The sequence below is a fragment of the Perca fluviatilis genome, chromosome 4 (assembly GCF_010015445.1).
Source record: "Perca fluviatilis chromosome 4, GENO_Pfluv_1.0, whole genome shotgun sequence".
NCBI lineage: Eukaryota > Metazoa > Chordata > Actinopteri > Perciformes > Percidae > Perca > Perca fluviatilis.
The window spans coordinates 26,164,781-26,187,316 of NC_053115.1; the positions used below are offsets into that span (position 1 = coordinate 26,164,781).

Genomic DNA, 22,536 nt, shown 5'->3' on the forward strand with positions numbered 1-22,536 from the left:
ATGATATAACAATAAAAAGAAGACCTGAAAGAAGGCCTGAAATATATGGAGATAATAACATGGAGAAAAGAAGCTTAGGCTCTGCATACTTCAGCTTAATATTGCATTTAATGAGAAAGACTTTTGGTCCCTAGAACCTAAAACATTTTTTTGACAAAGGGAATATCAGAGTTTGACTGTGCTTTGTCACGCAAGTACACTTGAGAAATTCAGTTCACAATTAAAATTCAGCATAATCAAAAACATAGGACATATATCACATAAACTGAGCATAAATCAATACAGGAAGTAATCAGAAGTAATCAGGAGATCAAATAATTGAAATGCATATTAGAAGTGACAAAAGGGAAGTAAATATTGCCGAAACGTCAGGAACTACTACTGTACATTGTAATAACCTGCCTTGAAGTTCTCTGTTGCTGATCGTAATGACGCCCTCTGCAGATCCATATGTGAAGATCCAGCTGCTGCAGGGGGGTAAGCGTCTGAAGAAAAAGAAGACTACAGTGAAGAAGAACACCCTCAACCCATACTATAATGAATCCTTCAGCTTTGAAATCCCCCTGGAACAGATGCAGGTACAGTACAAGTCAAACTAAAATATGTATCCTTCATCAGTAGGTTTATTATATACAGCTGTGGGTAAAGCAAAGTGTTGTTTCTCCACGATGACTCGACTTATTAACTATAAGAAATTACACATACTCTCTTGTTCCCTTCTTAGAAAATCTTGGTGGCGGTCACAGTGTTTGATTATGACAAGATCGGTAAGAATGACGCCATCGGAAAGATCTTCGTGGGCAGTAAGGCGAGTGGCCTAGGTCTGAAGCACTGGTCCGACATGCTGGCTAATCCCCGCCGCCCCATTGCCCAGTGGCATCCATTGCAGCCAGAGGAGGATATCGATGGTCAGCTAGCATCACTGAACGCAAAGAAGTAACGTGCTCCCCAACCAGCTAATGTACTAACTCAGAGTTCCAACCCCCACCCCTACTTTGCATGAAACCCATGACTTAACACGTGACGATTCGTCATGAAACCTGCTCAGCAAAAAAGAGACATCTTAGAATATCCGCTCATTCATGGTTAAGTCGAAAAAAACTCTTTTTAAGCATCACATTTCACACATTAGTGTATGCTGGGAAGAGTGGCGTTGAGTTATCGGGTGACTGGTTCATGAACGATCGACTGTTGGTCCTTCTTTCATTTGAAGAAAATTAGAAACTGATTCTTAGGGTGCTGACACTGAACGAAAGTCTTGGTGAAGACAATGCTGGAAATAAAGCTTTAGTTTAGTTTATAGAGCATGCTTTACTTACCTCCCCACTGCTCTGCATACACCACGCCCAGTATTGTATCTTGCTAATAAGTGTGCTTTAACTTGCAATAGAAAGTATTGTAGTATTGGGTTATTTCCTGCATAGAGTCTGTTTTAGTCTATTAATGCAAAAATATTTAATTGAGAATGAATGAGGTCAAGATCACTGAATGCAGAGATCCATGTTGCAATATATTTTTAAGATAAATCTGCATGAATGATTGTCTTCATTTTATCAGCTCACATTTGAGAGGGATATACAAACAGTAGCCTACATAACACAGTACGCAGCAGCTGTCTGATCTGAGTTGCTTGTTTTGTGTTGCCATGAAGGCGCGTCTATGCATTTAGGTCCAACACACATCTCTGTGTCTTCAGACAGATCTAATGTAGGACAGGAATACAAGGGTGCCTTTCCTGATATGACACTTTGAGGAATAAAGTTAGCTTCATTCTTTTATTCAAATAGGAAACTTTTGAAAATCATTCAGATGTAGTCTGGGACACTGTGAATGTGCCATCTGGAATCTGTCTTGAGCTGGGTTGACCACTTGGATGTAAAACTTTACTTATCAGATGACAAAGTAAGGATATGAAAAGGCTTATCAATGATGTTCAGAACAATTATGACTACGCTTCTTTTAGATTCTGCTCTTGCTTGCGATAAACAGTGCCATCTAACTCATTTTTCTGTTGATATCCACTAAACGGTCTTTCTTTGACGGATGTTGTAGCTTACCAAACATACTGCAGTACACTTCAATACACCAATAGTTTTTGGTGGAGCAACATGAGGATTTCTGTCAAGGACAAGATGTTTTTATAAAGAACTGAAATTTGAAATGTAGAAGATGTAGCCGCACTTTTTAAGAGAGTGTGATTTCAAGAACAAAATGCAAGATTATAGAATCTCAACAGGGCAGTTGTTACATCAAAACATATAACACAATAAACATATGTTGGACCATTTTGCTGCAGAATCTAGCATGTATCATGCCTCGCAGTATTTCATGTTGTTTAGATTGCCCACTCAACGGCCAAAAGCTTTGTAAACCTTGGGCCAAAGTGCTACAACATAATGGTGTTACAACTTCATCCAGACATACGGTGTTAGACTGATGTGCAGAGGTACGGAGGCAAAAAAGCCCATAAGGATTTGAATCTTATTTGCAACTAATCGTAAAGTTTCATTACTACTAAATACCTAATGTTGACATTTTAATACTATATAATTTATAGCATTGAAATATTTAACTTGGAATTCATGTGGTTTGAATTCCCCACCTTGAAATCTCAAAGACTAAATTATTTTAAATGAATTCACATTAAAAACTATAAACAAGATGCTCAAATTCAATTGGTCATTTTTGGATCTGAAAAGAGTTGAGTTTATTTAGACACCAAAATTCTGGAAGAAAACTTAAATCTTGAAAATTTTGGCTACCAAAGCAAAACTGATCGAGAAAAATTATGATTTGATAAAAAGAAAAAATCCCCATATTAGCTTCTAGGAGTAAAATATAGACACATATAGTTATTTATGCATTGTCACAATAACCAATAGTTAGAAAACTATATTGTAACAATATCTATATTTCTATAATTAATACTGTAAAATAACATGTTGTTATGCTGTTTCATATAATCGACTAAAGACAAGCTCAGATGAGATATGGGACATTTAGCACACTTACATTGTCAATCAGAATTTGTGAAATTTAAAAGAAAAAAAAACGGTTTGCAAAATGAAGTCAAAGAGGGGGAATTCAAACTTTTTGAAATCAGAAAGTTGGTTTTCAAAATAAACATTGAAATTCCGTAATTTCAGTGGTATTTGAATTTCAAAATTAAGTATTCAGTATCCAAAGGTTCAAATTATTACTGCCTTTCTGTGCTTTCATAGAAGGCCATATTGTCACCAGAAGTAAAAAGAATTCTGCTGGAGGCTAAACAGCAGCACACTGATTGCTCCATGCACAGTACTACGTCCTCCTATTGTTAACATTATGCATTGCGCAAATTTGTTAATAAGCTACAGCATGTATTCACAAGATGATGTAAATAGTAGCATGTTTTAAAGAGGAACCATAATTATATTGTGTATGTGTGTTTGTGTTCTGTGTCATTTTTGATAATAAAATGGAGTAAAAAAAGAGTATGCACTGACTGCAAAGTGTATGTATTTTTGTTGAATGGGACCGAAGGTATGTCTGAATATTCCATGTGTATGATTAAAGCAGGGTTGCTTTGTGTATCATATGTAAAAAAAAAAAATCCACATTTGCCATAATGCTGCATGGTTGTCTGGTTTTCTGTCATCGTTTGTATGTGTCCTCTAAACCAAAACTAAACTCAATCCAGTGTTACGATATGCTTGGGCTACAAGTCATGTAATTATTGTTCATTTCTGCTTGCTCATGTTATACAGTATGTGTTGGTCACTGACCGGTAAACTGTACATATTTAAAAAAATATATATATATATTTGCCGGCTCCGTGATTTTCTATCTCAGTGTACCGTAAGTGTTGCCTTCATTTACTCCTGCCAGATGTAGTTACAGTGGGCGACTTAATCATTTTCCTTCATTAAATTGTACCTTCTCATCTTATTGCTATTCAAATAAACCTGCTCCCATATGTCTGATTATACTTTTTAACATAAGAAATAATTCAGTAACTTGCATATAAACTAAACTAAACTTTTAATGTCATTATACAGTATTTTTTTATTACTATTTCTTTGCCAGATTAGTTCTGTGACATATTATTACTGCATATTATTGATGCAGTCCTCTTGAGGAGCTCCAGTCATGTAATTAAGCAATCAATAATATTTTCATTCCAAATGTCTCTTCATGAGTTTGACTAATGGACTGCAATGGGATGAGCTGGTATTTTGTCACTTGTGCATGCTCTGAGATATCGATGCTGTGTCCACTATGATATTTCTAATGTGGGGATTTGTTAACTCTGTGTGCTTATTTTTTTGAGTCACTGTCATTTACTGTCAGATAAACCTTTATTTACAACCTACAGTTCATGAAGATGAACAATCTTTATGACAGTCCATCTTTTCGAGTATAATGCAGCTATCTCTCTATGTACGACGGGCTGAGAGGAATACATACCAGACACATTTTTCATTTTCAATGTCAAATCTATTCTGAAGATTAAATTCCACAATGGTGTCAAATTTAAGTTCAGATCATGGAGGGCCGCCAATTTACATCCTTTTCTACAATGTGTGTCAGGTCATCCTTTCCTGGGGGTCATTTAATATACTCGTGCTCATCTACGTATGTATATACATACATACATACATACATACATATATATATATATATATATATATATAAATGTGCTCCCATCAGATTCTGTCTCCTGTTCTTTGTGTATTTGCAATAGGACCAATAGAGCCTGTATTTGTTTTATGGTGTTGTGTAAATGGACTGTATGAGTCTTTCACGTTTCTGCAATGCAGGCAACAAAATCCCCGTCTTCCTGGGTCTCACAAGCTATCTTGAGCACAGAGCAGACCCAAACAGTGCAGAACAACATTCGCAATGCAATACTGCCAACCTGCTGCTTCAATAATGGTTCCTCTTTAGTCCTCTTATGTGAACATAGCCATAATACAGAACATCCAAAGGCCTGATCCTCATCCGACCTACTCCATCAGGCATTCACTTTCCGAGCGACATAGACGAGGGAAATGCTCAAACAGCTTTCTTGACTCTTGTTTTTGTCTTGTTGTAGAGGTGTGTCAATAGTTGTGCCTTTTTGTGAACTGCATGATTTATTTCCGTACAAAATCCATGTTTTCCAGCAAAAAATAAAAAGGGAACAAAAAGACCACAAAACTTGTACTCATATATCACTCTATGTAGAACTGAAATACTCAAGGGAACCAAAATATGGGATGTGGTCAGGACATATTTGTGTGTTGTCTAAATGTAATCTTAGGAAAATAAAGGCATTTTAAGTAGCCTTGTCCTGTGTGGTGTGTAAATGGAATCAGACGGTGCTTTTCCACTTTTGGTCAGTGGGGGGCATCGTATTATAGAGCATGAGAAAAATACTAGGAAGAGTGTTGTTGTTGTCACATGGTGTCAAACCAAACAACATGCAACACATCAGCAGAATGATAAACAAGAATGCTGGAATGAAGTTTGTGTTAATCGGAGTTTATGCGTAATATGCTTGTAATTGTATGTGTTTCTAAAATATATGCAAACACACTGTAGAGACTAATTTGATTATATAATAATCCAAAGTAAATATGAACAGAATAGAAAATTAAATCTCAGTCTGGCAGGGATCCCGTGAATGTAAGATTATAAATGGGACTCATTAAATCTTCTGAATATGAATTAGAAGATAAATTACAGCCAGGGCGGTGCTTCTAAAGCTAACATAATAACATAAACACAACAGGTCTTTGTGTTGAGTCGTGATGATCATGAAATTAAAGTGATATACGGTACATAAATAAAATAGAATTCCCTCTATTTCATTGGGATGTTTTTTTTGCTGTACTGTTCTGGAGCTTTGGGTCATGTAACACGATCTTCATCAGAACCTTATAGTCATGTTGAGTTTAAAGTCGGGGTTTAAAGTTAAGTTGCATCCCACCATCTGCTGATAAAGACTATGATCTTTGTATGATCTCGATGTGACTGAAAGCTCCACAACAACGCAACGATTTTTTTTAAAAATTGCGGTTAAGAAGAAAAGCCTGTCATTTGTGACATCATACTTCAAGGTTAAAGCTCGTAAATCAGAGATGACGCTTCCCCGTTCCTAAAAAAAATTTAGCTCATCCATCATCCACTTTCCCTGATACATAAGAGCTGATTTTCAAGGTCTGCATACGGAATGGACAAAAGAAATATTGCAGTTTCCATGGTAATACCTCCGTGGAAATACCTGCAATATTTTGTCCATATATGTATCTAGGGATATTCTTGATGTGATCACGCAGTTTTATAAATGCCTCACTCCTGGACAATTTGTTCATGTAAGAAAAACGCATGAAGTAGTTGTGTTGGCATTTGCCTTTTTTTGTAATATTTTCATGAATATATATAATATTTATTTTCTGTCAGGGAAGGTGCTACTACTTTGGATACAGTACAGTAACATTAAGCTTTCACATCTGATGTAAAATGTGTCTTTATCCCTGCAAATGTTAGTTACTCAACAGGCAAAGTTAAGACTTAGGATGATAGGATGAATGTAGGAGGAATGCAGGTATAGATATGGCTTCTGGTATCCGTCACTCTTCTTCTCATCCTTCCTGCTTCTTATCTCACTTGGACAGTTTAGTGATGACCCGGATTAAAGCTCCATTCTCGTCCTTCAGTCTCTGGTTCTCCATATTCAGCTCTGTTTTAACCTGAAGAAAAGAGCATGAGACAACTAAAGTGGGCACAGATGTAAAGTGACACGTTGCTCCAAACCCGGAGGGTTAGAATGTGGGGACGACGTCGGGGTAGATGGATGGGTCAAACAAACACAGGAAACAAAAAGCCAACGTTGACTTATTTTACATTATTTTACCTTACCGTAACTTACTTGACTAACATCATGTACGTTAGTTATGTAACAAACACACTTCCTAAACAAGCAGTGTTGTTGCCTATACAGGCCGTGCGCTGCAAGGGTTGCGCAGGCGCTCTGATCGCTCGTGTTGCTGGACATTCTTAGCATAACACACAAATAATATTTTGCATAACTTTTCATAAGATATCATTAGAACCGTTGTATGAGTATACGTTAAACTGGTCATTGAACTTATCTAGTCATTACCCGGTGGAGCTGTTATGTGAGAACGCAAATGTCCTGTTCAGTGAAGATAAAGGTTGAATTACACAAAGACGCCAAGGAAAATGTCTAACTGGAGAGACGACGGAGCTTCTGTCTGTAAGGATCAAAATCATCAGACAAAATCAAGGACCGGCAAAAGTTGTTTATGACCTAATTACGAAGCGGTTTGTAACCGCGGTGTAATTGTTATGTCCGGTCTCCTGCACGTTCTACCCAGGCCCCACCCCTCAACTAAACCAAACAGAGTATTTCCAGTAAGTGCGAATGTAGTCTCGCTTTCCACAGCGCTGCGGCGGAAGGTCTGGCTAATTCACACAACATTCCTGGATAGGACAAAAAATGTGCTCTGGTTTATTAGCATTTCTAGCAACGGTGCCTCTGCAAAATAACCTCGGGAAGGAACTTGTTTTGGTGGAACGTGCACATTAAAAATTTGTTTTAGTTGTGCAAGAGAAAACTCAGATAGCACCGATAGTCTAGCTAGCTGTCTGGATTTACCCTGGAGAGATCTGAGGAGCAGTTAACCCTAGTCCTCATGAATCTATCGGAGTTTAGAATGCCAACACAAAGAAAGCGGAAGGTAGCGGACATCTGGCAGAAAATGAGGGACATCTGGTGGAACTTCGGGCACTACAACTATCCCGTTAATGAAATGTTGTCGATATAGACTAGTGATAATGTGACTGAAACAGACAACCTCCTGTTGTGTACTTCATGTGTGATAGGGAAACACCGGACAATGTAAAAACGGCTCAACCTTTTATAGTCTTATTTTTTATTTATTTATTATTTGAGGATTTTTGAAAGCTGGATAGCATAACAAAGAATATTTGTATGGACAACTTTACTCCTTTAAACATTTAGTATTTTGAGGCCTTGTCCAAAATCCCATCACACTGTGAGTCACTGTAACAGCTATACGTAGGCTCTAGTCCAACTGTTTTACATTTCTCACTGCTGACTAATCCTGAAAGGAAATTAGCTTTACAATAAAAGAGTCATCTGATTTGGATAAATCTGGGCAGTTCATTATGATAAAACAAATACAATTACACAAACACACATCATCTTTTACACTTGCATTCAGCGACACACAGACACAAATGGACCAGACTTGCACATTTAAATACACACAATAACTTGTGCTTCTCTGTTGTGAATATCTATTTTCAAACCAGCATCCCATGTTTGTTTAGCTCTCATTCACAGATAACAAGAGGTTGTTGTTTGCATCCTCTTGGGCATAACACAGCAGACATTTGTGAATGTTAGGCCACAGATGAATACTGATGGCTCGGTTGCTGCAGTGTCAAAGTGCTCACACATTCCACAGCCAGCAGAGCATAATGGTGACAAATGATGTCACCACCGTAGACAGAGCTGCTAACGCCACGGCTCCAAGTCCCACAGACCCTTTACACTGTTTGGATTTGATTGTTCATTGTTTTTCTCATGTCAAATAAGCTTAACTTTCTCCTGGATAACAGATCTTGCTATATTATTATTATTATCTATTATACAACTACTACTACTACTACTACTATAGTTTTTTAGGGAGACAGAATATGAAAATAATCAAGTGCATATTAAGGTGAATAACAATAGAACTATGAATTACCTTTAACTGTTCTTCCATATCTGATATCCTCTTTTTCAGACTCCAACTTTCCTACGAAAAAGAACATTCAATAAAAATAATAAAAATATGAAATCAAGATAAACACTTTGAATTGAAACATGGTTTTTTTTTTTTTTTTTTTTTTTTTTTTTTTTTTTAACATTTTTTTTACCCACTTTTTTTTTTTTTCCTCTGCATAACAATGAAGGTTAATCAAAAGACATAGATTATCCTTGAAACTGTATGATTATGGGTGCTACATTTTCGGAACAGTGAGCCCAAGTGTTGATGTAAAAATATTCAATATGCACACAGCAACTCTAAAGCAGCTCACTGTTATTATTCCAAAATTCAGACCTGCAATCTGACAGTAATGACATTGCAGCTTCCTTGTATAACTGCTATCTTTCATGTCACATTTCTCTTACATTACCTGATATCAAAACGAGAACATAGCATATATGGGATACATTTCTGTGTGACAAGAAAAACCTGAATTGCAGAAACTTTTGGGTACTTTTTAAACTGCCTCTTCAGCAACCATTTCCTTCAGTTCTTTCACACTTCGAATTAGGTACTGTACATTAACTGTGTGTATTGTACCTGTGCTCTCTGCAGCTGGTCCTGAATCATGGCCAGTTCCTGTTTACTTGTTTCCAGCCTGGACTTGAGTCTTTGATTGGTAGCCACTGCCTTTTCATACATCTACATCATAAAATATGCACTTGTCAGCATTTCAAATGAGTGTTTGATTGTTTTCACAGCACACAGACATTGACATCAACTGCCACAGTTTGTGTGGCAGTTTTAACAGTTTAGTATGCAACTAATACTTAGTTTCATTGTTGAGCATGAGGTTGACATTTTTATCACCCCATTGACGACTATGGAATCTGGTAAAGGTATTTTAATGGTGCCCAGATCATGAATCCTAATGACTTTGGTTGTTTCACAACATTGTATCTATATACCTTTTTCACGGCAGACATGTTGACATGTCATAGTAGGAAAAGCACAGGTCTATTCAAAACCATTAGTGATGGCTGCATTCCACTTAGGAGAGGCCCTGGTATTGTGCATGCTGACTCACTGAAATAGCTTACTGGGACACTTGATGGAATTGAGCCATCGTTAAGGTTATCAATCTCAGCTGTGGTTTTCCTACTGTGACAAGTCAAAATGTCTGCTGTGAAAAAGGTCCGTTACAATGAACAGGTCAAAGTTTACACTCATTCAGTGAAATTTCAACATCTACTGACTGGATTGGCACAAAGGTGTATAGCTTTGTTTGCAAAACTAATTACATTCTCATCGGTCTTAGCTATACTTTGTGTTTGGCTTTGTTTGGTGCTAAATAGCAAATGTTAACTTAGCATGCTAACGGCTAAACTAAGATGTTGAGCAGGGTAAACATGGTACCTGCTAAATATCAATATGTAAGCATTATCAGGAAGAGCATGTCAACATGCTGATGTTAGCATTTAGCTCAAAGCACCGCTGTGCCCAAGAAGCTTCACATGGCTTTAGACTGCTTGTTTTGATTTATAAACAGATAATTTAGTCTATAAAGCATCAGAAAATGGAGAAAAATACCTATCATAATTTTCAAGATAATGCCATCAAATAGATTTATTTGGGTGACCACCAGTCAGAAAACCCAAAGATATTGAATTTACAATGATAAAACAGAAAAAAATTTATCCAGAAAATGTGCTTAACCCTTGTGCTATCCACGGGTCAATTGACCCGCTTTCAAAGTTTTTTTATATCAGAAATATGGGTTTCTTTCAACCAAATATATATGGATGCATGTTGTATGGAACCCATGCAACATTCTTCGCTGGTAAAATTGATTACTTTAATTTAAATTTGGTGTTTTATTTAATTTTATAGCATTTTCATTTTTTTTAATGGTTTCAAAACCGTATCCTCACTTTTTCATTGGTTCTTTCCAAAATGACCGCTAGACAGTGATTAGTGGGTGTTTTTACGGGATTACAGCAGCTACAGATGACGGATCTTTTTCATTCCTTTTTCAGAGCCCATACGTTATTTATTGCTGTCGGGGTGTAAAGACCATTACAAACAATATATATATATATATACATAAGAAAAAAGTGTATACTGGAAATAGTTACCAACCCCGCCTTTAAGCGAGTTTATTAATTGTCAAGTGATCACATTTAGTTCCTTTTTGTTACTTTAGCACCAAAACAGTCACTTGAAATATTCTCAACATGCAAAGTGCATCACCTGCCTTTTTATAGTCATTGTTCGCTGTCTCTTCTTCTGCCTTTTTCCTTGCAGACAGTCTGTTCTCCCGCCGTAAGAAGTAGGACTCAGCGTGGTTTGTTGACGTGTCGTTGGAGACATCAGACGAGCTCAATCTGAAAACACAAGACAGGTATTAACCATTCGACACTCAGCTTCTCTCAGTTACTGTCAGAGCTTAATGTCACAGAGACACTGATTGATTCTCTCAGGCAATAATAGAATCTTCTTTTGTATGTATTGATGGTGTGAATTAGATTTGCTTACCTCGACAGTCTCTCGTGCTAAAAGAGAGGAGAAATGTTTTAGAACTGGCTATCTGACCAAAATGAAAAAAAGTAACAACCACTCTAATGTTTTTTTTTGTTTTTTGTAAGGATAATCTTGATTATTTTACCCAAGGTACTTAGTCCCGACTAAAACCTTACTTGGCCTAAACAAGTCATTCAAACCCCTTCATGACCCGTCCTCTAACGTCAGCAGATGCTCATTACTGCACAAATAATGACATCACACAGCTTGACTTCATCGTTTGTTTGACAGGCTGTTTGGTCGTGATGTGAGATTTATAAGGTATCATGTGGAATCAAATCCACAAACGAGGTTGCATTTTGTACCATGTTGACCATTTCCTCTGCATAATATTGTAAACATGCAGTCGCAATGCACACAGGACATATTTTAATATTTCACAATCAGCAAGTGCATTCCTTATCAATAAATTTAGAAAGAAAAGTGGAGTGATTCTTTGAAGTGACCTAACCAGGAATTCCTCATGAAAGACTTTTTATTATTATTATTTTTTTTACAGTTTTCCAATAAAGGGTTTTTATGGCAGTCTGAAATACCAAGCCAAGTTAAAGAAGGAGAGAGGAAGTGATTCCTTAAGTAAACTGACAAGCAGAGATAACTAAACACATCCAAAAAAGGTAATAGCTCTGGCAGTGGCTTTCACAATGTGTTCATTATTGTCTGCTGAAGTTGGAAGGGTTATAGGGATTCCTTGGTGAGACATTTTCTAGCAGAAGACCAGCTAAACAATAAAAAACTCACACTCCCTTTAAAAAGATGAGAAAATGTAGCATGATATAACACTGCTTTTACTCACACTGCTTGTAATGACGGTGTTCAGCCACCATAAGCTGCTAGCATAGATTGAACACTATACTTCCATATAAATTCTCTTACTTAGTGTTTTTGATGATGATGGCAGAGAGTGCTGTCTAACACATTGGAACAAAATCTCCCATAGGTGTTCCATTTGGTTTTCATCTGGTAACTGCGAAGGTCAGTGTATGATTACGTACAGTTTTTTTTTTTTTAAGGAGAGGGGCTTAAAGATACAGGCGCTAAAACGAAAAAAAGCATGTAAACATTTTCTAGTAGAACCCCAAAATACAAGTATCAACCGGAAATGAGCATGCTATGGGACCTTTAAGATATGAAACAGTACACAGCGGGGATAAATCAGTGTTGCCATATCCTCTCTGAACATGCTGAACCCATCCTCTTTATCTAAACACTCTTTCAACATATTCATAGGAAAAGCTTATATGACTTGGTCTTTTAGTTTTTATTGTACTCACTAATGGTATCCATCCTCAAAACAGTATTAACTAAGAAGAGGTAATTATCTTGCTGCACTGAATATTGCTGCGGACATAACTTTAATTCAGTACATGCAGTTCCATTTTGCATTGTACTGTATTGTTTTAAACCTAGAGACTTATTCTGACAGTCACATGAACTAAAGCAAAAATCAGACTGGTGAACACTGCTTAAACACTTACACGTCTAACTACATCATAGAAATGGCAAGTGGATTTCAATAAAGAGGTAACAGGGCTTTAAGTTGCAGACACTGTGTGTAAACACAGTGATATGCCTCTGCTCAGACATTTACAAGACCTCTGGATCTTCCCCAGAATCTGATGTCAGCTCCTTTAAGACTCTCTCTGGACACTTGGATATGCTCGGTAAACGGTCATTAATGATATACAGTATGCAGACTTGGAAAAAGCTCTGGTTTAGATTAAGCAACAGCACATATAAACAGATGCTGATGGAAACATAGGCTTTTGTGTACCATGTATGTGAGCAACTCTGTCACTAAGCTGTCCTCCAGCCTTTCTAGATCCTGAGAGGAACTTCTTGCCTGCTGACCAGCTATTCCCAAGTGGAAAATGTGAGCTTCCCCTAGGACTAGCAGAGAGATAAACATCCAGAAATACTGCCTCTGAGTTCCCACAAGCCAGTCCTAAGCACTCTACCCCTCCTCCTCTCTGTTCCCCGTCATCCTTTCTGTCTTTCACCCCCTGCTTTCTTTCTTTCTTTCTTTCTTTCTCTCTCTCTCTCTCTTCCTGTGTCTCTCTCTGTGTCTCTCCATCAATCTTTCCCAAGTGGATTCTTAGATAACATAAACAAATAAGACTAACTGATCATTACAATTTCCCTGGTTTCAACTTGCAAGTTTTGTTCCTCCATGCTCATTTACATCAACATTTCCCACTTAATGTGAATTATTATGAACCTTTTAGAAGCATGTCAGTGTTATAAGAGATTTAAAAAAAAAACTTTATTATTTGGGGTGTCATAGGGTGCCAAGATGCGTACCATGTAACCACAATTGAACACTAACAGGGATAGAGGCAAATTCCCAAATCTAAAACCCCCCAAAACATTAAAATCCATTAAAATGTTTCTAAAGTTTAAAGTTGTAAAAAGATTAGCGTCCTTCAAATCAGCATGCTTTGATAAATAATACACTGATAGAATTGGCAAATGGAAATGACACCATCTGTAATTGTTTATATATGATTAATTGTCAATTAAAGTATAGAAATAAATGCCTACAATGATGTCATAGCTTTACGGAAACACTTGAGTACATCATCTCTTGAGAAATTCCACTTGTATACAGTTTCTTTATTGCACCACAATATAAAGAACGTATTGCAATACGTTCTTTATATTGTGGTGAAAGCGATAGTGCCATAGACAGTGTAAAGTGGATTAGAGGACATTAGATCCAATCTTTAGTTGCATTCCAACAGCTGTCATGTGTAAACAGTGTTTTCCAAAAAAGGACTTTGTTTCAAATGAGGCAGTAAGAGGTCATTTATGGCTACACATAATTTTCCATTGATCGTGTAGGCTACTAAAATGATCTGCCAATGTGTGTGTACACACACACACACACACACACACACACACACACACACACACACACACACACACACACACACACACACACACACACACACACACACACACACACACACACACACACACACAGGAATACCTCTGTGGCTTGTTGCAGACATTTGTTTGACAATGTCTAAGCTTTGATGTTAGTGTTTGCATTGTGTCAACCATGGCATTTCCTCTAACTAAACAGACACTGAAAAGCTTAAAAACAATGTGGCCTTACCCTCAGGCTCTTGGTGGTAGATGAAGTTGGAGAGGAGTCAGAGAGCGACTTTCTGATGCGTGGCTGATCATTGTTGTGAGAAAGTAGAGATGACATCGCTCCCGAGCTATTGGCCTCCGCATGTGGTCCAAAGTTTTTTTTTTTTTTTTTTTTTTTTTTTAATAAAAGTTCTTCTTAAACCAAAAAGCAGCAAAGAGAGAAACCTACTTATAATCCACTGATATGAAGTTATGTGGCTGTTTCCTTAGTTAGTGAGCAAATGTGATCTTCATGTGATGGTGAGACATTGAATATGTGATGAGCGTGAAAGAACTGCACAAATGTGAGAGCTGTGGAGGAAGTGGTGGGACTAGGGAGTAGGCGGGCTGTAGTGTGTATGTGTAGACACAAGGATCTGACAGCAGTATTGTTCACACGGGTTCTCCAGGGACTCTGGGTCTAAACGTGAAATTTGCTTACACAGTGTGTATTTCATTTTGGTACTGTATTTAGGAAAGGGTGCTTTTCACTGTACTTCCCTTTGCATTAAAAATAACTGATTTATTAGAATTTTTTTGTTTTTTCAAAGGAGAAACAACTAGAGGAGGGAGAAGTAGATATTTTACTTAAATACAAGTAGACCTAAAGTAAAATACCTTAATTGTTGTTAAAATGTTAAAGTACAGCATCAAAGTGTATTTAAGGTACCAAAAGTAAAAGTACTCCTTTATATTTTTAATTATATGCATGATGCATTGTGTGCACATCACTTTGATGTTGCAGCTGGTAAAGTTTTAACTACTTTATATAATGCTGGGTAGCTTACAGTAATCTATAATAATACATAATCATTTATTAGTTTGATTATATTTTGTATTAATCTTTATCTGTAAGTATAGTGTAGTACTTATGTACAGTACTAATGTAAATGTACTATGTTACATTACACATCTGTTACACATGTTAACACATGTTACAGTTTTTCTCAGTCGCTTTGGTGCATTTCTCACATCACTATTTACATTTGCACAACAGTTAGTTCAACCTCCACAACATTTAGTCATTTGTGCACATCATAGTAGCAGTTTCTCATTCCTTCCAACAAATTGCAAATGCTTTTGGACATGCACCAATTGCTTTCATACAACTCTCTGCTGTTTTATAACATTATCATTTGCTTATGTCATGTCAGTCAAAATTAACTATACATGTGAATGCTGAATAGTCATTCCATATAAAACTAATAGTCCTCATTTCATTGCTTGAGTCATTACATACAAAAATGTTGAACTAGTTGTCAAAATCTGTCAAGCTAATTTAAAAAAAAAAATTCCTGAAAATGTCTCCTAAATTGAACAATTTCTCTCAGGTGAATCTCAGCTTTCACTGATGAGAAGGGATGTGTGAAGCATTAGTTGCAACCAATGATAAGCCACTTCTCTACAATCACTGTCAGAGCTGAATCCCATAAACCCCCACTTTACAAACATATATTAACCAAGCAGGACATAGTGTGTTCCATTTCTACAATACTGTGACACAGAAATGGAAGGTCAGCCTCGTGGAAGAGGAGTGAGGGTGCGGGGAGGAAGGGGAAGGGGACAAAATAGGGGAAGAGGAAGAAGAGGCCAAGTACATAGGCGGATCCCTGACAAAATCAGGGCTACAATTGTGGATCGTGTTGTCAATCACGGCCTCACAATGGCTGAGGCTGGTCGTAGGGTGCAGCCAAATGTTGGGAGAACCACTGTAAATTCAATTATTCAAACATTTCGTCAGGAGAACAGTAATTCAGCACTAAACAATCTGCACTGCACTACTGTCATTGTGTCATACATGAAGCTTGCAGTGGAACAATAATTTGTCACTGTACATTTTACATTTAGACGTACAGCTTTACTGCATCACACATTTAGTGTATTGTAGTGTTACAGTAAAGATTTGCCATATTTACTGTAATTTTACTCAGCACCACACAAGATTGCAAGACAATCTTGCAGAGGTGGAAGAGGGTGTATTTTTACTCCTCAACAAGAGGAAGCCATTAGTGCAATTGTGATTGCAAACAATGCCATAAGGTTGAGAGAGATACAAAGTGCTGTTATAGAGGATGACAACGTTTTTGGGAATATTGAATCTGTTTCTGTCGCTACAATTGACAGAGTGCTTAGGAGGAATGAAATGCGCATGAAACAATTGTATAATGTGTCATTTGAACGGAACAGCGACAGAGTGAAGGAGATCCGTCACCAGTATGTACAGGTAAAACATGTATGTGTTCTATGCATATTCTAATGTTCAGTGCTGTAAATGGTTTACTTTGTGTAGTGTCATGCACTACACTTACATGACAGTTCTGTGTATGTGTATTCACAGTGCATACTGTACAATATGTTGTCCAAAATGCATTATGTTACACAGGACAAGTTGTGATAGTTTTTGTGATCTCCCTCCCTACTCACCATTCCTAAATCCAATAGAGGATTTTTTCTCTTCCTGAAGGTGGAAGGTATATGACCAGCATCCACATACCCAAACGGCCCTGCTAGCAGCCATGGATGCAGCATGTGATGACATCACAGCAGAGTCCTGCAGAGGGTGGATTCGCCGCTCGAGTAGATACTTTCCTCGCTGCATTGCAAGAGATGATATTCGCTGTGATGTAGATGAAAATATGTGGCAAGACAGAGAGGAACGTCTGGATGTTCATGAATGATTACAGTACTATGTATGTTGTATGTTCAGTTCAAATATGTACTGCAATATTGTTTACCGTTGTGCACAGCTGTACCCAAAGGGAGTTTGTTTGTTATAAATAAGGGTGTATTTTTTTCTTTTGCACAATGCTGTGAACAAATTAGATTTGCAAAGAGCATATGCAGGAAAAATGTGAAACATACATAGTCAGTGTCTTGTAGTCATTTACCTCACTAAATACAGTAATGTGTAACTTTACTGTATTTTTAAAATGGCTGTGCAAATATTATATAGTGCTGTCTTGAGCATTTTCAAGTAGTGTCACCAAGATCTGACTTTTTTGCATTGGAAAACATTTACAGAGTAAACTGTCATAATGAAAACATGACAAAGCCATTTGACTATCTTGTTCATAAACAATGGTGTCAGGACTTTTCATCTTGATGACACTGACACTTTCATTGACATGAATACTTGCTTTTGAGGAATGAGCTATCCATTTTGAGCAAGTGACACGCTTTTGCAGGTTATCAACTAGGTTTTGCAGTTTGTACTAATTGTTTTGAGAACTGCATTAACTGTTGTGCAAATGTAAATAGTGATGTGAGAAATGCACCAAAGCAACTGAGGAAAAACGGTAACAAATGGTAATTCCTCAATTTAAAACTGGTAGAAGGTACATCAGAAAGTAGAAGTAAAATGTAAATGCATGCTGTAGATGGCCAAGCGCGCATGGGTTTGTGTTTAGAGTGAGATAAGAGTGTATAAAAAAACAACAGGTTGGTCAGATGTACAAATATACTGTGCTTAGGGTTAGACCTGTTGTTCTAATTTAATCAAGCTGAGGCAGCATGTGTTGACAGTTAAGACGAGTTTACATACCTTTTGGAGTATGTTCCGTGACATAGTTGAGTTCATTATGTTAGCACAGGTCATTCGGTGATACAGGTGGTACACACCACGTGCCTCGTTTTATGTCTCTTTAATCAATTCCACCCTGAGTCAGAGTAGGCTGGCAGTGCAAGTCTTGCCCTGCGCCTGCTGTAATCTAATGACCGAATTAAATAAGACAAATCATTTCACAAATTTCTATTCTTGCCCATATTTTGAGCTAAACACTGTTTAAGCATGTTATCATTAAGATTAACAACATTATGCATTTAACATTTAACTGTTAAACCTCCCATTAGGTTTTGCCTTACAACACCTGATAACTGTTCTCCATTGAGTATACCATGCATCAGCTTGTTTCCACCTGGCTATCATGCCCCCCTTTTTGAGGTTTTGTCCTGAGAAAGTAATGTAATTACTCCCGTTAATACAAATTTAAAAAAAGACCAACTGTCAACTGCTGTCTGGGCAGTTACTACACTTACGTAAGTGTTTAAGTCTTTAAAATGCTACCTCATGGCAACCCAAGAGTGATTTCAAATGAAAGACACATGGTTGTTTCTTCACAATCAAGGGTAACTGTAGTCTACACAACATGAGAAAGCTAATGTATGAAGCCAGATGTACAGTAGCTAGTTGTTGGATTTCCCCTTTTAGTAATCTTACAACCAAGATAAAAATCATGATCAGATCTCCTCTTTAGAAAGAACATTTTTTGGTTCCTCTTTCACATTTGTTGATTATTCTTCATCATTATAGTAGTGACCAGGCACCACCTGCTGGAAGGACATAGAACTTTAACCTTTTCACAAAAGAGCTCCATGACAAGAGAACAGTATGTACCGATGGAATCATATGTACTCACAATGTACAGTTGTACCATAAATAACTTCAGGGAGAGGGGCGCTACATATGTACGTGTGTTAAATTACAAGCTGTAAGTACAGTCACATTCATGTTCTCTTTCATATTGCAAAACTCTATTGACATTTCATACTCTCATCTTGTCATGTGTAATTTGTCATGTTAATTTAATTAATATAGTTCATTTAATTTCAAAATTTTTTCAAATGTTTTTTTGACATGCCAATTCTACAACAGAGTGATAGGAAGTTTGTTAAAATTACTTTACATAACTAATGAAGCTCAGCGCAAATTCTTTCAGGAAGACTTCTAATCACCGCTCTCTCTTCCTAAAACTATTCAGCTGTTTAGAGGCATTCACTTTTCAGTAAACCAACCAGAATTGGCCACAAAATTCACGATCCAATCACAGCATGACATCCTGCTTTAAATGTCGTTTTTTCCGTTGCTGTCAGCTGTCTTTTCAGGCAAACGTGCAACCTTCCTCCTCCCCTTCCACTTCTGGTCATCGTCAAACACCCGCATCCGGAGTCCCCTTCCGGCAGACCGCTCCTTCGTTCGGTCTTCGGGTTTCCTTCTCCATCATCACCAGTGTCTAGGCTCCATCGGGGGAAAATGTCTTGGCTTCTCTACCCCTTTTAAAAAATGATTTTATAACGATGGAGTCTAATCTCCAAAGACTCTATTACATTTCATATTATGCATATGTACAATAAATCTTTGCATATCTGCAACGAAGTCTCTCCTGATTGAAATGTAATTTCATCAACCCTTTACTTTCGGTAACCCGTTGCTCTTTACGTGACTTTTATTGTTTACTTTTAACCTTTCCCATGTTTCTGCTGACTAAACTATATATTTCATATTGAACTAACAACAGCAATCATATATCAATACCTGATGTCAAGACTTAAATTAATACAATTTAAGCAATTTTTATTGAGACCATATGTATGTTGAAAAGAAGGAAAACGTCAAGAATTATTCATTTATCAAAGTTCTACAAAATTCTGTAAAAAAGGTCCCTATTAATCTCAATAAGACACAGTCTTGTGAACTAATTATTTACAGGAGCATTACAAGTGACACTACCTGTCCTCATTTTCGTCCATGAAGACCTCACTATTTAAGTCAGCTGACTCTTCCTCTACAGTCTCCCTATTTTCCCACATCTTCAGAGAACTCCTCTTCCAAAAACTCGGCCAAAACGTGATCGTCTACAGTCTCTTCTGTGACCTCCTCTTCTGCCGTCAACCCAGCAACCTCCTACTCTTCACTCTGTTCTGTAATTTTCTCGTCTTTTTGCTCTTCTGGTGTAATTTCTTCTTCCTCTTCTGTCATTTTCTTCTCCCTCCCCCCCGCTACTTCCTGTTCCAGAGGCTTTTCTTCCTGCATTGCCTCGTCCTTGTCCTCCTCATCCTCTGCTTCATGTTCATCCTGCTGCTCATCCTTTTCCTCAACATCTTCTAGCTGTGCTGTAGTGGAGCTGAACTACTTTTGCTGGTGCTTTGGGGTTGCTGGACGTTTCAGTGAGGGTGCTCTGAAATTTTGAGGTTCCCTTGACACAAATAGGCTAACATTACACACACTTGCGCAGATGCCCACCCACCTCCGCCGCGGTTTACTAAACAAGCGAACAAGAGAGATTGATTTAAAGTTGCCGATACAACAGCACCATAGAACACTGATTAGCCCACCAAACATATTTCAAATACCAGCCAACAAGCCGGGTTCAAAGAATCATTACTGCAGCTCTCATACAGTGGCTCAGAAGAGTAATGCAGCAGGCACAAAATACCAAAAAAAAAAAAAAAAAAACGCGCATGTATCCTCACACAGTTTTCACACTTGCATGTATGGTCAAAATACTGTAGTCATATCTGTAGTGACTTAATATATCTAAATAAGCCACTGAGGGTGAACACGTGTTCTGGGCTAAAAATAAACCGATGTCCAGTGTGCTGTATAACTTTAGATTCGGTGATCCATTTATTCACATTTCTGTAAAACACATGTTCACTGTAATGCTCTTCTACGAGACAGAGATAAGAGTAAAGTTCTTGCATGGACCACTATCAGATCACTCACCCACTGTGGCCTGGCTGTGCGGTCCCCTGGTCTAATGTCATTTACAGCAGGGTGACGTTAAGCATCCTCAGCAGCAATCACGGCCGTGGTCAGGTCATCTTCCTCCGGCTGCTTTTCTTCGTCCCGGTTGGTCACCATATCTCTCAGTCTCATTTACAGGTTTTGATAAAGTCTCCACACCTTGACGTTTAGGGAGTAAAAAACGATCCATTGCTGGCGTTAGACTCACTTCTCTAATCCTAACGTCTCCAAATATTGAGCTCTTCTTCTTCTTTGTGAATACGTTACTGCGAAGTAAGGTCAAAAGTTCAATGTGTGCTGCACCCTTTGGCCGAATACGATCACCTGTATTTTTAGCCTAAAAATAATCTGTTTGTTTTATTAATGTATTTATTCATTTTTCAAATATAAATTATACTATTTACACATTAACGATTTATTTATTTATTTATAAATCAACCACAGCAAGTTCTAGGGGGTGCTAAGGGGTGCTATGGCAAACCTAGGGGTAGCTACAGCACCCTCCCTGGCGCCGCCGCTGGCTGAACTCCTCTGCAACCTCAGCCTTCTCCTGAGGCTGTTTCTCCAGCGCAAAGATCTTCTCCTCCACACCCAAACATTTATCAGTCTAGCGAGTGAGAGAAATTATTTAGCCATGGTGGTTTTCAGTTTAAACATTTGACATCTGTTCTTGTCATTGATTTATGTCAGACTGAGCTGTGATATTGGTGTACCAAGTAGGCTAGGGTTGTGCATGACAATATACAGTCTCCAATGAGACAATATAAATTTAAATTTATACCGTGGTCCTATGAATATCTCTGGGTGTATTAGGCCATTGTGGGCAGTGTTACAAATCAAAGCAGGACTCTTGCACTAACCAAACACAGACATTTCAAACTGTTTCTCAATTGATTATCCAGAAAATGTACTATATTAATATTGTGATACAAAATTATGTGTACCATGAATACAAACACAACAGGTGTCATTTTTATTTTTGCCTTAGTAAGATATTTTATTTTGAAAAGACAAGGTTGTAAAACAGTCTTCAAAATAAAACCACTGACCAACATTTTCCTTCATACTATCCTCTAATTTAGCCTCTAAATGGCACACACTACAAGTGACTGAAATAAAAAATATAAAAAAGTGACTGAAAGAATTGTGTCATAGCGTTTTTTTTGTAAAGAACATATGTACATCGCCAGTACGTACACAAAAAGTCAATACCAGAGGTGCATATACAAAGAAAAATATATGTAGAAAATAAATAAAAAAGTAGAAAAGAAAAGTGCAGTACATATTAAGTCAAATGTATCATCAGTACATGAGAAATTTTTCAAACACACTTCCAGTCTTTATTGCCTTCTTATTTTTAATGTCTCTTATAGTGTTTCTGTATTGGTGCAGTTCTTGAAAAAAGTGTTCAAAGCTTGGTTTGGAGTCCGCCCATTTCTTCTTGTGAATGTGGAATTTCCCCAATAACAAGATTAATTGAACAAAATAAGTAACATCATTGTCCAACTCATTGCCTTCAAAACAAATAAAAAT

At 37.4% G+C, this 22,536-nt stretch overlaps 2 protein-coding genes and 1 long non-coding RNA gene across 5 annotated transcripts in view; 1 reads left to right on the forward strand and 2 right to left on the reverse strand.

The window, feature by feature from the left end:
- LOC120557651 (synaptotagmin-2-like) overlaps positions 1 to 5,305 on the forward strand; it is a 40,492-nt gene extending 35,187 nt beyond the window's left edge. For all 3 annotated transcript variants that reach the window (XM_039798188.1, XM_039798190.1, XM_039798189.1), the window contains exons 8-9: positions 445 to 578; positions 725 to 5,305. In XM_039798188.1, the coding sequence (XP_039654122.1) occupies positions 445 to 578; positions 725 to 940 (350 nt within the window). In that variant the 3' untranslated portion in view covers positions 941 to 5,305. The remainder of the gene's footprint in view (positions 1 to 444; positions 579 to 724) is intronic.
- Positions 5,306 to 5,486: 181 nt separating this feature from the next.
- On the reverse strand, positions 5,487 to 8,860 carry LOC120557652. The gene is made up of 2 exons (XR_005638989.1): positions 8,763 to 8,860; positions 5,487 to 6,713 (listed from the first exon to the last, which is right to left on the reverse strand). It is a non-coding gene; the product is annotated as an uncharacterized LOC120557652 (long non-coding RNA).
- Positions 8,861 to 9,186: 326 nt separating this feature from the next.
- Positions 9,187 to 14,812, reverse strand: LOC120556797 (protein phosphatase 1 regulatory subunit 12B-like). The gene is made up of 5 exons (XM_039796525.1): positions 14,464 to 14,812; positions 11,301 to 11,317; positions 11,020 to 11,149; positions 9,366 to 9,467; positions 9,187 to 9,195 (listed from the first exon to the last, which is right to left on the reverse strand). Exons 1-5 carry the CDS (start codon positions 14,557 to 14,559, stop codon positions 9,187 to 9,189), a joined length of 354 nt encoding a protein of 117 aa, XP_039652459.1. The 5' UTR covers positions 14,560 to 14,812.
- Positions 14,813 to 22,536: the final 7,724 nt, after the last annotated feature.

Coding starts and splice junctions, on each gene's coding strand:
- LOC120556797 (XM_039796525.1), bottom strand. CDS start 14,559: ATGTCATCTCTACTTTCTCACAACAATGATCAGCCACGCATCAGAAAG. Junction 9,468..11,019: donor CGAACAATGACTATAAAAAG/GCAGGTGATGCA, acceptor TTTATGATGTAG/ATGTATGAAAAGGCAGTGGC.